This window comes from Pelodiscus sinensis, unplaced genomic scaffold (assembly GCF_049634645.1).
Source record: "Pelodiscus sinensis isolate JC-2024 unplaced genomic scaffold, ASM4963464v1 ctg62, whole genome shotgun sequence".
Lineage (NCBI taxonomy): Eukaryota > Metazoa > Chordata > Testudines > Trionychidae > Pelodiscus > Pelodiscus sinensis.
Window position 1 is genome coordinate 681,119 of NW_027465946.1, and position 17,328 is coordinate 698,446.

Below are 17,328 nucleotides of genomic sequence, written 5' to 3' on the forward strand. Positions count from 1 at the left end.
TAGATGATCATGAGGAGCCCCTGTTATGACGACGGGGGCAGCTATAGAGAACATAAGAACAGCTACACTGGGTCAGAACAAAGGTCCATCTAGCCCAGTATCCTGTCTATCCAGTAGCCAATTACTTATTCTGTTCATTCCCTGTTCAGAGGGAATGAACAGAATAAGTAATCATCACATAATCCATCCCCGTCAGCTATTCCAAGTTTCTGAGAGAACCAGCAGCAATGATTGAGAGAGGAAGCTGTTTCATTGTTTTCATAAGTGCGCCAATTTGACCTGTTTGTCGAACCCAACTGGATTAAGTTCTGAAGAGCAAATTCCATTCCAGCCCTCGGACTGCATCCGTATCAACCCTGTCAGTGAGATGGACTGCCCTTCAAAGTTGGGTTTCCAAAGTGTTTTGGAGACCAGGGACATTGCTTTTAGAAAGGAAGATGAAATATGCTGCAACCAAGGGTTGGGTGTAGGGGGGAACCTAACAAGAGACAAGAATTGTGGCCTGTGTGTGCATGGGCTGATAATTCAGCAAAGGGGAAATGCTTCAGGGCAGGGGCGATCTCTTTGTATTTGTCTTCACTGCACAATTCGACCCCTTGATTTGGCCTAGTTTGAAAGCTGCCACACTTTGTCCACATTGGCGCTATCCTTGCTTGTACAAGGTGCTAGGACTTTTGGGAGATGGTGGGGCTGTTGTACCCCATGGTTCTTAGCACTGTGCTACTTAGAATCCTCTCTATCAATTGTCACAGGGGTTGGTGGGAGAACTTGTCTGCCCTTTACAGCCAGGTGGGCAAAATCAGTGAGAAGACATCTTGGAGTGGTAGATGTCCCAAGGCTTGTTCCTCTGGAAATCAGTCTGGACAAAATGCTGAGGAATAAACCCTAGGGATGAACTAATGTGTGATTCGGAGAGAGCTCTTCCATCATCTCCTGTGATGTGCCAAGATGCTGGGGGCTGGGGAAAATTCTCACCCTCTCTTTGAGGACTTGAAAAGCCTTCTGAGAGGATGCTTTTTTTGATTTGTGCCAAACCGCTTTTGCTTACAGAGAGAACCTCCCTCATATCTAGGCTAAGAAATCTCTCTGTTTAGCAGTATCACCATATTGTCTGAAATTAAGATACTCCTGGCTCCAAAGAGATCTTGTGGAAGTGTTGGGAACCCTAGCTGCCATCCTGCTGGTGATAGATCGCATTGCTCACAGCTACCCTGAAGGAGCAAGATGTCCAGATGGTGTGTTGAACATGGGGAAAGCAGCAGTGGACAGGGTGAGAGCAGACACACGAGGCATTAAAACTGCTGGTGCGAGGTGGGCAGAGTGGATGATGTCCCCTTCTTCAAAAGAAAGCACAAGAAAGCCTGTAGCTAGCCCTGGATGCTGTTATAGAGTTAGATAGCTTGGCAGTATGCGCTGGTATGCCCCGTTGGAGGCGTAGGCTGGAATGCAGTTGTGTAGGGTCTTCAAGGCAAGGACATCAAGTTTTAAAGTTGATTGAATGGAGGGGAGCCTTTGGAGGGATGCAGAGAGGGAAGGGTGACATGGGCCAGAAGGCCGAGGAAGATAAGAGGGCTGGTTTCTCGGAGTTCAGTCTTTTCTGAATGAGGCAAACACAGAGGCTCTTCTGAAGCATTAAGTGGTAGAAAAGCATGCTGTGGCCCAAGTAGCCTATCGGGGCTAAATCATGCCTGTAGCTGAATCTCCAGGATTTGCCTTGGTTCGTGAGGGGCAGGAGGACTGTAGTGAATTTTAGCATTGTTGAAGAGGGAGGATGGCCTGGTGGTTATTGGACAAGCATGTAATTTGTTCCTGGCAATAAGTCACTTAGCCTCCTTAGCCTGACTTTCCTCATCTGTAAAATGGACATACTAGCCCTGCCTTAGCTCACATGGTTAGGGAGGATGAGTCCATTGTGAGGTGTTCAGATGCCATGGTGATGGAGGCCATATAGGCAGAGGGATTGGACTTACAAACCACTAACATCCTTTGGAGACTGAATCCTCTGTTTATCTTTGGAGCAGGTATGGTCCTGGTATAGCTAGCGGGAGCTTCCCCTTATATGCCACCCCCCTCCCACTCGTGTCTTAGCTTTACTGTGGAATGACCAACTTTAGGGGAACAAGCCTCCATGGTCCATTCAGACCTCATCTATCTGAAGCATTGGTTGCTGTCTCTTGTGGTGGCATTTGTGGCATGCCCCCTGTTAAATTCTGTTCTGAGACCCATCACATTCATTTCAGAGAGGCATTGTGACTTGGTGGGTAGGACACTTTAATGGGACCTGAGAGCTGGGTTCTGTCCCCTGCAGGGTGACCTGTGAAAGTCACTTCCCGCCGAGCCTCCGTTTCCCCACTTTGTGGGGGAAATGGAGGTACACTGCTTTGTAAAATGCTTTGTGGTCTATAGCTGAAGAGTTAGGTGGTGTAATGGTCACTTCTTAAAGCAGGGGGTGGAGTGTGGCATGTAGAATGGATTTCCAGATGGTGGTTACATCAGTCAATGGCAGGAGTTGCCAGCTCATAGATAAGTCCTTCAGACTTGGGATAACAGAAGCTGGTATGACATTTCTCCCTCTTCTCCGTGCCAGCCTGGAAACTAAGAAGCGTTATGGTTGCCAGCAGGGAAGCTTGCACGGGGTCATTCTTTGAGGGTCAGACTTAGTGATTAGATAACTCGAGACATGAGTGCAAGTCTTAGGTCTCCAGATCTCTGGTTCTGATCTAGGGCAGGGCAGCCCCAAACCTGTTGCCAGCCTAATTCTCAATGGGACATGTCCAAATCCCAGAGTCCTCTGGAACTACCTAGGGGGGCTCCCTTAGAAGCAGCCTCAGCAGGGAGAGGCTGTTGCGGATGGGTCATTGAGTCTGAGTTTCCTTTCACCAGCTGTGATGCAGCTGGAATTACTGGGGGTTGGCACCTCCCAGGATGGCCTATTGGTAAAGCACCTTTGGGGGTGTAGAAATTCAAACCACTGGCTTCCTCTAGTGGGGATGTGATATGTGCTCCACTTAAGTCTGCTCAGCTGCATGGAAGGCAGAGTCCCTTCTGTAGCTGAGGCTGCTGGTGGCCAGCATTCCCGTCTAAGGTGTAATTAATTACAGGGCTGCATTGCTGCTCCAGCAGATTGCTCCTGTCTCTTTACCTCTGGGAGCATTCTTAGTTTGGCTCTAATGATAGCATCCAGTTAAGAGAGACCCAGATAGCAGTTTCCCATTGGCTCTTTTCTCTCTCACACGCCCCTTTTCAGAAGGATTTGACTGCAGCATGATTTAAAAATTGCTGCTTCTCCCTTCACTGAGTCCCCATGGCTAGTGTAGATGGACAGCAATGCACAGGGACAGCCAGCAACACATTGTAACTTGGGCTCCTCTGTTGGTGCAACATTTTCCCTGACAGGAATCCACACCCAGACCAAATGGGCGGAGGAGAAAGCATCGGGATGAAGGATGCTTCATTCAGCAGGGTCCAGATGCTGCTTCCATTTAGCACATTAGTCTAGGACTTGGGAGTTCAAGTTCTACTTATACCATGGACTCCTGTGTGACTTTGTGTCACCCAGCCCCTCTGTGCCTCAGTTCCCCCAGTGATGCATGATAGCACTTTGCTCCCTCATAGGCAGGCTTGGAGGGATTACATTTTAATCATTAAGTGTCAGCAAACATTGATTTCACTGCATTCTGAAACACAGAAAGAAAATTTCCACTGACAATCAAAATTGGCAGGGAGCATTTTTCTTAGGATCAAAATTCAGCTACCAAGACTTTTTTGAATTAGGCTTGTCACAAACGAATGAACAGTAGAATCAGGTAGTATTTGTTGATTTGAGGCTGTTTTTTACATCTAGTGTTGACAGTTTGTGTTTTACCAGTTTTGGCTTTTTGGATCTCAGCAGGTACTGAAATTAAATGTCTGACTCCCCAATTACCTACAGCTGTGAAAATTTAAATTGATAAACATGGGGGGAGCATGCTTAAAAATAAACCTCTGTAATCTGTCAAAGTCCTGAAAAAATAAAATTGAGTTCTCACAGGACACAAATATATTGGATTGAGACATTCAGGTCCTACACTAATGGGGTCAGTAGATTCCTTTGTGGAGATCCAAGACACGTGGATCTCGTCTTGCTTTTGTTTTAGCTTGCTGTAGAGATTGGCACAGTATGTAGGTGCTGAGCGCCAGAGGAAAAGGGTGTGCTCCTCTAAAGAAGTGGACTGCACTCTTGTGATGTTAGGGTTTACCTGCTTGTAGCTACTTTTATAGGGTCGCCATCTCAACGTCTGTTTATTGGTCAGCTTCCTCAGGCTGCGACTATCTTGTATACACATTTGAATGCCTCACAATCTTTAGGGCAGCAGTTTTCAAGCAGTGTGTCACAGCTCCCATTTTAATGGGGTCACTGCCAGACCTGGCTTAGACTTGCTGGAACATATGGCCAAAGCTGAAACCCAAACTCCACCCACTAGAGCCAAAGCTGAAGTGAAAGGGTGGTGTCGCCCCTGCCTGGGGCTCTAGCCCTTGGACTTTGTGTCCCCAGGGCAGCAGGGCGCAGGTTTCAGTCCCTCTTCCTGGGTCTGTAGAAACTTTTTTGTCAGAAGGGGTTTGCAGTAGGGCTGTCCATCAATTACAAAATTTAACTGTGATTAATCGCATGGTTAAAAAATTTAATCACGATTAATTGCGTGTACCTGCTCTTTGAAGCGCTATGGCAGTGTTTCAACAGGACAGCGCTTCATGGAGCCCGGGATCAGCTGGAGTCCCCAGTAGGGTTACCAGGTAGACCCCGCCAAAAAACTGGACACGCTTGAGTGGGGAAGGAGGCTGGCGGGGGGGGGCAGCCGGGAGGAAGGGGGGGACAGGAGGTGGGGGGGCGGGAAGCAGAGCTGGGGGTGGATCAAGGGCTGCGGCACTGGCTGGGAGGAGACCGGGAGGAGGGGGGGGGAGTGTGCAGTCACTGGCTGCAGCCAGAGTCCAAGGGGCTGCGCCCCCGGCAGGCGCTCTCTTTAGTTGCGAGCAGAACCTGGGTGGGCCTAGGAGTCCCAGTCCCCGCCCCACCTGGCTTTTGCACGCAACCACAGGCTCCCAGCACCAATCGTGCCCATCCTCCCAATCGCTCCCCCGCCCCTGCCAGGCTTTGGTCGAACACCCAGCCGGAAATTCAGAAAATACCGGACATTGCATGTGTCCGATATTTTCTGAATTTTTCTACCGGACAGATGGTGTAAATACCGGACTGTCCGGTAGAAAACCGGACACCTGGCAACCCAAGTCTCCAGCTGATCCCAGGCTCCATGCAGCGCTGCCCCTTGGAAGTGCCACAGCAGTGTTTCCAAGGGACAGTGCATTAGGAGTGTAGGATCAGTATTTCAAAGGGGCTTTGCAATGCAGAACCAGGGATCAGCTTGGCATTCCAGCTGATCCCCACCTCTGTTTGTGCTGCCCCTTTGAAGTGCCATTTTGGCGCTTTAAAGGGGCAGCGCATTAGGAGCCGGGAATCAGCTGGGGACTCCAGCTGATCCCTGGCTGTGCATTGTACAACCCCACTTCAGAGCTTCAAAGGGGCTCCGCTTACACTGCCCCTTTGAAGCACTGAAACAGCACTAACGCCTGCGATTAACACGTTAAAAAAAAATTAACATGTTAATCCAGTCCTGCCTCTGATACAAAGGCAGCAAGCAGGGCGGGGGCGGGGGGAGTGCATGTAGTTGACAAGATTAATTGATAAGCCCAGGTTTGTCGGTTAATCGTGTAGTCAACTACACATTGACATCCCTAAGCACCATAGAATTGCGAATGAACACAAGGGATCAGTAGCAGAGCTAGGATTAAGGTGTGGGAGTCCTAATTCCAAATCATTTGCTCTGAGCACTAGGCCTTACTGCCCACTCAAGGTGGCAGCATTGTACAGTAGTCCATATTAAAGAGAGGGGATGCTGCAAATAGCCTTGGATGGCTCCCAAAGGCTGCATTCTTTGTGTGGTACGTACTGCTTTGCCAAAATGAAGCATGCTCTGACCACTTCAGCCGCCCAGCCAGGAAACCAGGCATGTCTCTCTAACAGCTGGTCTCTGTCCATTACCCCTGGGCTCTGGGAAAGCATCTCTGCTTTTCCTTTTTTTTTTTTTTTTTTTTTTTTTTTTTTAAATCCATGGAGGCAGAGCTAATCCCACTGCAGACAGAGCCAGCAAACATGCCTTTCTTGGTGCAGACACAGTCTATAAACCTTCATACATAGAGCAAGGTGCTGGCTGAATGCTTTGTTGAGCTTTAGAAAGCCATGGCTTCGAACTGAAGATGGAGGTGTGCAAACAATGCGGGAAAGTCAGAGGTCGCAGTGGCTCAGGCGTTCAAGATGTCTTGTATGAGAATTTCACAACCGTAAGACTTTTTAAAAAAAAAATCTGAGACAGTTACGTGGCTGGAATATGAAACACCTGTTGTCCTTTCACTTAGCCACAGCTTTTTCTTACACAGCCTTCAGCATTGTCAGTTCTGAAATGCTATATCTGCAGAACTGCTGCCGCAGAGCTGATGTCTGCGACCCTCCCCCCTTTACTGCAGCTAGCATGTTTCTTCCCTGCCTTTGAGAGCACCCCCTCAGTCCCTTCCTAAAGGGAGATTTCTTTCTCCGCAATTAGTTAATCCCCTCTTGAAGCAAAAAAGGGCAGGGAATTTAGGGTTTCACCAGTAATCCACGTTGTGTGGCTGTCCCAATGGCCAGAGAGTTAATGAGGAGTCTTGTGGTAAGAGAAAATGGGTTTCTAATTGTTTGCTGAATAGGCATTGAAATCCAGTTTCTTTTTCTGCTCCTTTACTGCTGTCCCTCTTATTCCTCTTATGTGCCTTTCTTGTGCAGCGTTGATCCTCACTACAGTAAAAGCTCAGTTATCCAGCCCTAACTTAACCAGAAAGCTCAATTAACTGGTATTTCTGGTACCTCCCAATATGTATCTTCAGTCTAGTAACTGGGACTAGTGTACTGCCCAGCATGTTATGCAGTTGCATATTCTGCACTCTACTTTTGTGCAAAAGAGGCAAAGACAAATAAGCAAGCTGAAATCAGGAATTTATTTTTAAAAAAAGTTTTTGGGTGTGTCATAGGTTACGGTTAGAGCCCTGTGTGGATACAAAATTGTTATCTGCAGCTGCAAAAATGATCTGGACATATCCACAGATATCTGCAGAGTTCTGGATTTAAAAAAGTGAACCTGTATCTGTATCTACAAAAATGAGCCACGGATGCAGATATCCACAGATATAAAGCAGATATCCGTGGATTTGCAGGGCACTAGTCATAGGATCAGTACAGATTCAGCCCAATTCTACATCTTCGACATCTATAATGATGATTAATGGTGTTAATGATGACCTGGAGGCACTGCAAGAGCCTGAAGTGCTTTCTGAAGTATCAAAAAAAGATTAAATTCTGTTCAGTCTCATGTAGTGTTTGTTTGGTGTATTATTTGTATTGATCTGGGTGTATGTGCTGCTCTTGGAGATACGTAGTGTTATATGAGAGCCTACTGTAAAGAACATTTTACTATATACATCTAAGTGCTTCAAGGAACCAACCACTCTGCAGTGCAGTGCTACTACTGGCTTGGTGAGTACCTGTGTGCTGTTTTATACTTGATTTATTTTATTGTATTCTTATTCTTTGAAAATTGGTATTCTGTTGATAAAGAATAACTCTCCGTTAACCATATTAATCAACTAACCAGCATCCCTCATTCTTCCAACATATGAATGGCAGAGCTTTTACTGTATTATGCTTGCATGCCAGGAGCAGGTGAATCTTCAGAGACATGGGCAACTTGAAATCTTGTTGGTTTAAAAAAAAAAAAGTTAAAAGCATCTGTGGGTCCTAAGGCATGCCCTGAAAATGCTCCCTTTTTGAGGCTTTACAGTTGCATTTTTCTACCTTCGTGTGTTTCAATCTTCTGTGTGGCAGCATAGGAGGAGTTGGTAGAATAAAATGGGGAAACAGCCATGTTCCAAGGAAATTGAGGGCAAAAACACACCTTCCCTCATTTGTGGTTCTGATCTTAGCTGCCTTATTATAAGCTAAAATATCTTCAGACAGAAATGACTTAATTGTAAGTCAGTGGTGTATTAGAAATGTGCCTCGACTGTAAGTTTCACTTAGGGTTTATTAGATGTAGATCTTCCCTTGCCATGCATACCACCTGACATTGCAGTCTTCTGCTGTGTATGAGAACCAGAGAGTGGAACTGACTGTAAAGAGGAGAAAACAGAATCTGCTGTAAATTGAGTACAAAAGTCAAACATAGCTTTGGAAAGGTCTCCTCCAAGGTACCTGAATTATCCACATCACCATAGAATAGTGGTTTTCCTGTTCGTAAGAACACATAAAAACTTTTGAAAGGAGCTGCAGACCCCTTTGGGAATATTAGGGGTAGGCTACAGAAACCACTGCCATAGATTCAAAGCACCTTACTGTCTTGAATTTGTTTATCTCCACAACTCCATTGAGAGGCAGGACAATGCTTTTGAGATGTGCAGTAGAGTAAGGATATTAAGCACTAGTCAACTATCTGATAAGCAAATGCTTATTCAATAGTCGAGTTGACTAGTCATCCCCCCGCCCCCGCTGCCTCTGTCAGATAGAGGCAGCAAAGGGAGGGGGGAGTGCGGGTACTTCAAAGCTGCAACACTGCATGGAGCCCGGGGTCAGCTCCGTGCAGTGCTGCTTTGAAACGCCGAGCCTGGGATCAGCTGTGCGGCACTGCCCCTTTAAAACACTGCTGTGTTTGCGTGGAGCCCAGGATCAGCTGGAGAGTGGCTCTGTGTGGCATTTCAAATCAGCAGCGCAGCATGAAGCCCGAGGTTGGTGGGAGATTCTGAGTCCCCCACTGGCCTCAGGCTCCATGAGGGCGCTTCTGCTTTGAAATGCACAAGAGCCCCTGGTGGGGACTCATGTACATTTCAAAGCTGGCACCAGTGTGTAACCTGGAATCAGCAGGACTTCCCGCTGGCCCTGGGCTGCAGGTGGAGTTCCGCATTCCTTCTTTGAAATGTACAAGAGCCTGTACATTTCAAAGGAGGAATGCAGAAGTGCCTATCAACTAGTCGAGTAATCGATGGAAATTCCATCGACTACTCGACTAGTAAATTACTCAATATTTAACATCCTTACAGTGGAAGAGACCCAGAAAGGCTAAGTGACTCATCTGAGGTCATCCAGAGCAAGATATTGAATTCCAGAATCCCATGTTAACATCCTAACTGCCCCTTACTGTATCTTCGTGGGTCCCCAAATAAGAACTGTACTTGTGTGATGCCTAAGTTAGCTTAATGCCTGAAACCAACCAAGCAAACCAAACACTGGCTCTCCAAAGGCAGAGGTCTCACAAGTTATGCCTGAGTCCTCAGAGGAGACCTCCAGGAAAGCAGAATGCAACATTCCTGACATTCTTAAAAAGGGAAGTTTCCATGCTTAGGTTTTTTTTTTTTTTTTTTGAGAAGGGAATGTCTCTTATCAGAAAGAAAACACAGTCCTTAAGACCTGATCTGCTGCAGAATTTTGTCAGCATAGCTACATTAGCTAAGGGTGTGTGGGGAAAATCATGCCCCTACCCAGTGTAGCTGCGCCAGAAAATCTGGTGTGGATGCACATATACTTGTAGTGTGGATAAGCCCTCAGTCTGACTTTGCAGCCCCTCTGTGTGTTTATAATGTATGTTCTTCAGCTTGGACCATTTTACCTCTTGAATGCAGTTAGTTCTGCTATTTGGGCAGCAAAAAGTGCAAGAGAAGACCTTTAACAGTAAAAATCCCCTCTCCTTGGCTTTCCAGGTATGTGTCTCATTGAGGAGGGCGGGAGAGAGGCCAAAAGCCTAAACTTTGGCCCCAAACCATCATCATCAGCTGGCTCTTGCTATCTACTTACATGTCTCAGTGCTGCTTTCATATTTTGCTTCACATCTTGTTAGAGCAGCCCTGGGGTTGGGGGGAGTTGGACCTGCTTGGGTTGGTTGGCTGCATGTGAAATGATCAAAGATGAACTTGCAGTTGGGAGAGGAGCAGAGGATTTATGGTACTGTAGCCACAATGTGCTGCTCTTCTGCCACTAGAGCCCAGCACTGATTGGTTGGGGCTTTCTGATCAGGTACCCTGCCCTTGTATTGCTATCCTGCCTTGCTTGGTTGCTCTTCCATTCTGTCTGGTGTATTCCTGTTGCACTGCTGTTTTACTTTGACCGGTATTCAGGCTCTATCAGTGCCCAGTGTCTGATACTTAAGGTGAATCATTTCCTCACCCAGCCAATTCCATCTGTTCATTTTCTCTTTGTTAAACTAAAGGGGTAACAGGGAGATAGATATTTAACAATGGGTTCTTCAGTCTGGGAAAGATCTGCTCAGGGAATCACTTTGGGGCTGTTCTTTCGTGCCTATGTTGTCCTGAAGGTCAGATTAGGTCTTGTCTACTTTTAACAGTTTAAAGCGCAGCCGCAGCAGCATTTAAAACAAAGTATGATCATGATCCGGTTGCTGGGAGAGCTCTATGTAAACCACCTCCACAAGGGAGAGTAGCTAACAGCATTGCAGCCTGGTTCCCACTGGTGCTTTACAGATCTGTTAACTTGCTGTGCTTGGGGGGAGGTGGGTGTTTTTTCATACCCACTGAGCTAGAAAGTTAATGCACTGTGAAGTGCCAGTGTAGACTTGGCCTATGTAATTGTAACAGTTTCTTCTGGCCTTGGAATCTGTGAATTGCACAGTACCATGAATGGAAAAAAGGGGAAGAAAAGTGAATTTGTTGCTCCCACCTGAGGTCTGATTTGCACCAACATTGCTGGTCATAAAGCTGTCCAGATGGAATAGTTGATTCTCCTGTGGCATTGAGTTCTACAGGTTGGCTTTCTGGGCTTAGACTATGGCATGTCCCACCGACCTGCTGCTGTTAAGCAAGAGAGGCCTTAGCAGTACTCCCTGTAAGCTGGGCACTTGTGCTGCCATTCAGGAAAGATTCAAATTCAGATGCTGCCCAGCTGATTAGCAGAGTGCTCACAGCTAAGTTTTGTGTGTCTATTGGTGGTTCACATTTGCACGTCTCAGTACACACAAAAATATTCTGCATATGGATGGAAAAAATTAGAGGGAACATTTGGTCTGAGGCCTGGTTAGAACCATGCAGGCCGTACTCCAGGGTGACCAAACTTTTTAAATCAATCTCATATTTCTCTTTCCTTGCAGGGATCTTCAAGGCAGTCTGCTTAGAGGAGAGCTCTGCAAAAGGATCTAGACTGACCATTCCCTCATCTGATTTCAGCTTCATTGGCAGCAGGATTTGCATTCCAGATTGTGCCCTCCTCCACCTTCAGGCCAAACTGTAGGACTTTAAAGCTGAAACCATGTGAGGGGGTTTCCTGTGCTCCCCCCTTTCCCCTGACCCCCTTCCCTCCCCCAGCCTTAGGCGCGTCACTGCTGAGCTGCTTTGACGCGCCTGCCACCATGATGTTCCGGGATCAGGTGGGAATCCTGGCTGGCTGGTTCAAAGGCTGGAATGAATGTGAGCAGACAGTGGCTCTGCTCTCTCTCCTCAAGCGTGTCACTCGCACCCAAGCCCGCTTCCTGCAGCTGTGCCTGGAGCACTCGCTGGCCGACTGCACCGAGATCCACATTGTGGAGTCGGAGGCCAATAGCGCAGGTGAGTTTGATGCGGCTTTGGGACGTGGTGGCTGTTGGTCAGATGAGGCCGTTTGCCCCCAAGAATTAGCCCCAGGAGTGGGGTGGTTTAGATCAGGGTGTTTTAATCTGACACTCCCTTCTCTTAATCTAAAAGTAGTTCCTTTGTTGTGGTATGGGAGATTATCCCATCTCTGAAATGCAGCCACCTCTGGGGCGAGACAGGCCAGCTGTTAACAGCCAAGCAATAATGCTGTGCAGAGGCTTAGGGTAGGAAAGGAGGCACGCTATAGCCCTTGGGATTGTAACCCTTTTGGGTTAGGGGACTTTCTGTGTGTGTGTGTGTGTGTGTGTGTGTGTGTGTGTGTGTGTGTGTGAATTTGTGCAGCATCTGGCACAATGGTGTCTGTAACTGGGGCTCCTTGGTGCTACCATTATACACTTGTACACTCCCCATATTAATGAGCTCCTGGTTCATGGCTGGGCACAATTGTCTGTAGTCTGTGCTCATTGGCTTCCCCAAAGACCGCAGCTGTGGCAACACAGCGCCAGCTAGCCCTAAGATGCTGTCTAGGGGTGGGCCCTGATTCAGAGAGGAGAGTCACCTGTCTTTCTCTGATTCTGGGGGGAGGGAAAGCTCAGTGGTTTGAACATTGACCTGCTAAACCCAGGGTTGTGAATTCAATCCTTGAGGGGGCCATTTAGGGATCTGGGGCAAATCTATCAGGGATGATACTTGGTCCTGCTGTGAAGGCAGAGGACTGGACTCAATGACATTTCAAGGTCCCTTCCAGTTCTGAGATGGTATATCTCTCTGCAAGATGGCTGCGCCACTTAATGCTGTGCTGGGGCATTGGGACAAAGGGCAGCCAAGGGCAGAGCACCCTCTATTGAGCCTGAACCACTGTACCAGGTCTTGGTAACTAACATTGGAACGTGGATTATCCTACACCTAAGATTGAAATAGACAATTGGTTCACGTAATCAGGGCACTGTTCTCTCCTGTAGTGCAGTCATCTTTGTGACCTCGTTCTAAACATTCCAGGAACCAGAGCTCCTTCCATGGAAGGAGAATGCTCTATAGCTTCAACCCCGCCTTCGTTCCCCTGCCACTGGATTTCATCCCCTTTCTCCTGTTCCCACCCCCAGCCACTCTCCCGCCTTTACTGGTCACATTCTTCAGATTCTCGGAGAGCAATTGCAGTGCATTGGAATGACTTGACTCTCCTCCCTGAGACCCAGTAGCTTTTGTGCCTTTCTCTCTGTGTCCCTTGAACTTGATCATTTAAGCATCTGGGAAGCAAAAAAGTTTGAGGCTTTTCTAGAGTAGATCTAGTAGATCAGTGTTCCCTTTAATGCAGATTTACTTGTTCTAATGCAGCATTACTCAGCCTTCTGGCTGGTGACCCCCTTTGAAGGCAAATGTTTTCCTGAGCATCTCATACTTATTATAAATGAGTAAAAAAATTATAATAATCATGCTAAACCTATACAGTTTATTTGTATTTTTCAAGAGGTTAATCAGAGAATGCTTGATGTTGAAAAAGGTCAGGATGTGGCAGGAATGGGGAAGTGAAATTTTCCTTCTGTAGATTGCAATATAACTTTTCAAAAACTTGTAACTCACCTCCTACCCCCGAAGGTTGTGGCCTTCCTGGTTGAGAGATGCCTTGTCTAAAGTCTTGTTTGCAGCCATGTTAAGACCTTCTCTCTTCTTCCTTGTGTGTTGGGAGTGGGGAATAAATGAGGAAATAAAACTGGCAAAAGCTTCAGTGTGCACACTTCAGACTTGTCTACATGGGCTTCCTCAGGAAATTAATCTGAATTAACCACAGTTGTAAACTAGTCGTACCACTTTAAACCACTGGGTGGACACCATTGTAAACTAAAGTGACCTTAATTTGATTTAGTTTAATTAACTATGGAAATGAATTATGAATGAGGCTTTGGAATTGAATTAAATTAATCAGAATTAAGGCCACTTTAATTCTTAATGAGAGCATCCAACTGGGTTTAGGGCAGTTTAATTAATCCATTTTGAATTTACACATACAGCTTACTTGAAGAGTATCCCTAGTAGACAAGTTATTTTTTTAAGTGTTGCTCCACACACAGATTTTAGTTTTAGTATAGCTGTCATTAGGGGTGTGATCATTTCGTTATAGGGGTTTTTTTTGTTTAATTTTTACATCTCTGTAATTCTGTGGAGGCAGTCCCTAGTATGGATGCTGTTATCCTAACTGGGGTATTCTTAGCTATAGGCCAGATGAGCTACAGACACCTCCCAGTATAGCTAAATCAGCATGGGTTGTGAAGGGGTATGGTCCCTGAACAACCTAGCTTTGCCACAAAAGCCACAAAGTAGATGAGGCTATTCCAGTAAAACTGTGCTTTGTACCAGTATAAGATGCATCTGCACTAGGATTGCTTTACTGCTTTAGCTCCACCAGCAAAGCACTCCTAATGGAGAACTGGCCACAGTGGTATGAAACCATATAAAACCATTGATACTGGTAAAGTGCATACATATAAAGAGACGGGAGTGTCAGTGTGTGTACCACTGTAATTATACTAATATATTTTAACTGTGTACAGACAAGCTCAAAGGCACCCTATGCTTATGTAGCTGGTCCTAGCAAAATGACTTATTGCTCCCTCTAATCTTTTCTGTCCATGCGTGGAATAAATTTTGTGCACTGAGACGTGCATCACCAGGAGAAATGCAAACCTAACTACAGTAAAACTCCATTGGTCCGGCATCAAATGCTCCGGCACTCCTGATGGTCTGGTACCATCAGGAACCCGGAAGTGCTCTGGCTGCCGGACAGTTGGAGCTGCTCTGCGCCCTGCTTCCCCGATTCAGCCGCTGCTGAAACTGACCAGCAGCTGAATCGGGGAAGCCGGGGGCAGAGCAGCTGGGGTGTTGCTGGGTTAGTCCCATAGTGCTGCCCCTCGGCGCTGCTGGACCAACCCGGCAGCACCCCAGCTGCTTTGCCCTAGGCGTCCTTGATTCAGCCGCTGCTGAAACTCACCAGCAGCTGATTCCAGGAAGCCCGGGGCAGAGCAGCTCTCCCCCAGGCTTCCTGGAGTCAGCCTCTGATCAGTTTCAGCAGCGGCTGATGTGGGGACGCCTGGGGCAGAGCAGCTGGGGTGCTGCTGGGTTGGTCTCATAGCGCCCGCCCTCGGTGCTGCAGTACCAACATGGCAGCACCCCAGCTGCTCTGTCCTAGGCATCCCCGATTCAGCCGCTGCTGAAACTGACCAGCAGCGGCTGAATTGGGGATGCCTGGGGCAGAGCCAGACTATCGGAAGAGGGGACCGGGGGTGCTGGATTATCAGATATACCAGACTATTGGAAGGGGGGGCTATGAAGGGTCTGGGGTGGCATCACCCCACCCCAGACCCCTCATAGCCCCCCCTTCCAATAGTCCGGCATATCTGATAATCTGGCACCCCCTGGGTACTAAAGGTGCCGGATTATCGGAAGTTTACTGTATAAGTGCTTTGCTAATCAGCTGTGTGGTATTGGAAGCTCTCCTAAATGTTTGCACAAGCATACAGCTTGCAGGGAACAGGGCTTGATTGTAACTGAATGCTCTGAAAGGGCTTCTCTGCATTTAAAATCTGTGGTGACCTTTTATCAGCGATGGTCTTAATGTGAGTGCAGGTCTACCAGTAAAAGAGCTCATTGGCTGTGTCTAGACTGGCAAGTTTTTCCGCAAAAGCAGCTGCTTGTGCGGAAAAACTTGCCAGCTGTCTACACTGGCCGCTTGAATTTCCGCAAGAACACTGACTTCATACTGTCCGAAATCAGTGCTTCCTGCAGAAATACTATGCTGCTCCCGTTCGGGCAAAAGTCCTTTTGCGCAAAGGGCCAGTGTAGATAGCTCAGATTTGTTTTGCGCAAAAGTGTGTCTAGATTAGCACGGACGCTTTTCTGCAAAAAGTGCTTTTGCGGAAAAGCATCTGTGCCAATTTAGACGCTCTTTTCCACAAATGCTTTTAACGGAAAATTTTTCCGTTAAAAGCATTTGCGGAAAATCATGCCAGTCTAGACATAACCACCGTGTTTTGCCAAAGCAAGGTAAAGGGAATGAAATCATCAAGTAAACCACCCCCCTATTGCAGATTCTCAGCTATTGGCAAACAGAAGCTAAGGATGCCAAATTTTTGACTTCATATCATTTCTCTCTGTGGCATTAAACTTGTTCCTTCTTTCTTTAACTCAATTCTGCCCTCTCCCAGAAAAGAGCACAATCAAAACTCTTTAGACAATTTCTATCCAACTGAAGCTAAATACGTAATCCCAACCCTGGATGTATAATGGGAAAACCCTGGTCTTCTCAGTCAAAAATAAATACTCAATTCCCATATTCAGTAGACAGTTTTCAAAGCAAAGTAAAATTTGAGCATCTGATGTTTTGTTCCTAAAAGGGACTGATCTGAATTGAAAGAACTATTGGATTTAAAAACAAGGAATAAGTAAACTTTGGAAAGTGTGTGGCTTTTGAGCTGTGAAGAAGTGTCAGATTGGAGTGTGTCAGGCCTCAGAACAGACGAGTTGTGTGTGTGTTTTTTTTTGTTTAAAGAAAGAGCTTTTGATTCAGCTAAGACTCCTTCCTCCCACTTGTGTCATGCTTCAGCTTGCATGTGAATTTTAACAGCTTCCTTCTAGAATTCCCCCATGAGAGGATTTGAAATTGGAAATGTGGCAAGCCCTGTGTAGCATGGCATCTTTTTAGCCCCAGCTTGTTCTGAGAGAGAGAGAGGATGGTCCTTGATCCCTCAAGGTAGCAAAGTAAATCTTGTCAAGTTTATGCAGGGCCTGCTGACAGCTTTCAGAAGACACATGCTGAATTGTTGGCCTCAGCCTCTGCAGCCTAGCCCTTCCCTGTGCCTTAATTTCCAGGTTAAAAATGGGAGGGGGAGAGGGAAAGGGAAAGGGACACTCACCCAGAGGCAGCTGCTCTGTCCTTTCTAAGTGTCTCTAACCCTGTCCATTCCCTCCCTCCCCCCTCAGTGCTTCCTGCACCCACTGGTTTTTACCCATCGAGTCAGCACTTGTTCAAACTATGCCTCTGATCTTCCCTTAACCAATCAGTTTGGGATTTTATTCCCTGTACCATTCAGTTGTATCCTTCCTCTCCTTTGCCAATGGTTAGACACTGACCTTTAACTTGGGAGGACCTGGTTCAGTTCCCAGCTTGCCACAAACGCCTTGACCAAGCTATTCTGCCACTGTGCCTCAGTTTCCCCATATGCAGTGTGGACGCTAGCCATTCTCTGCCTCACCATAGATGTTGGGGCGCTCCTATACAATTTGCCCCTTCCTCAGGAGAAAGCTGGGATGCACTATTCCGACTCACAAGTCCCTATGCTCTGCTAGTCAGTGCCATTCGCTTCTTGGGCTGGGCTGGCTGTGCACTTTGGTTATTTATCCAATCCCTAAATAGCTGAGAAATATCAGTCCCTCAGTGCCCCTCCCCCAAGCCTAAGTCTGCTTCAGCATGGAGCCCCCTTTCCTTTTAAAAGTCTTTTACCTTCCCCGCCCGGATTGACTCCTATCTTTAAGTGTTTGGTGCTGTCCGGGGTATGGCATTGGAAATCAGAGCCGTTGGACAGAGAGATCTGGGGAGTTCAGCTGAGGGAGGAGCACTTTTCTTTAAACCCAGGTCTGAGCCTA

The 17,328-nt window shown here is 47.0% G+C and overlaps 1 protein-coding gene across 3 annotated transcripts in view; it reads left to right on the forward strand.

Moving 5' to 3' along the window:
* SAMD4B (sterile alpha motif domain containing 4B) overlaps positions 1–17,328 on the forward strand; it is a 36,658-nt gene that overhangs the window by 5,702 nt on the left and 13,628 nt on the right. For 2 of the 3 annotated variants that reach the window (XM_075917227.1, XM_075917229.1), the window contains exon 2: positions 11,214–11,667. In XM_075917227.1, the coding sequence (XP_075773342.1) occupies positions 11,472–11,667 (196 nt within the window). In that variant the 5' untranslated portion in view covers positions 11,214–11,471. Of the gene's footprint in view, positions 1–22; positions 2,022–11,213; positions 11,668–17,328 lie in introns of those variants that run through there. The other variant, XM_075917228.1, reaches the window with a different exon arrangement.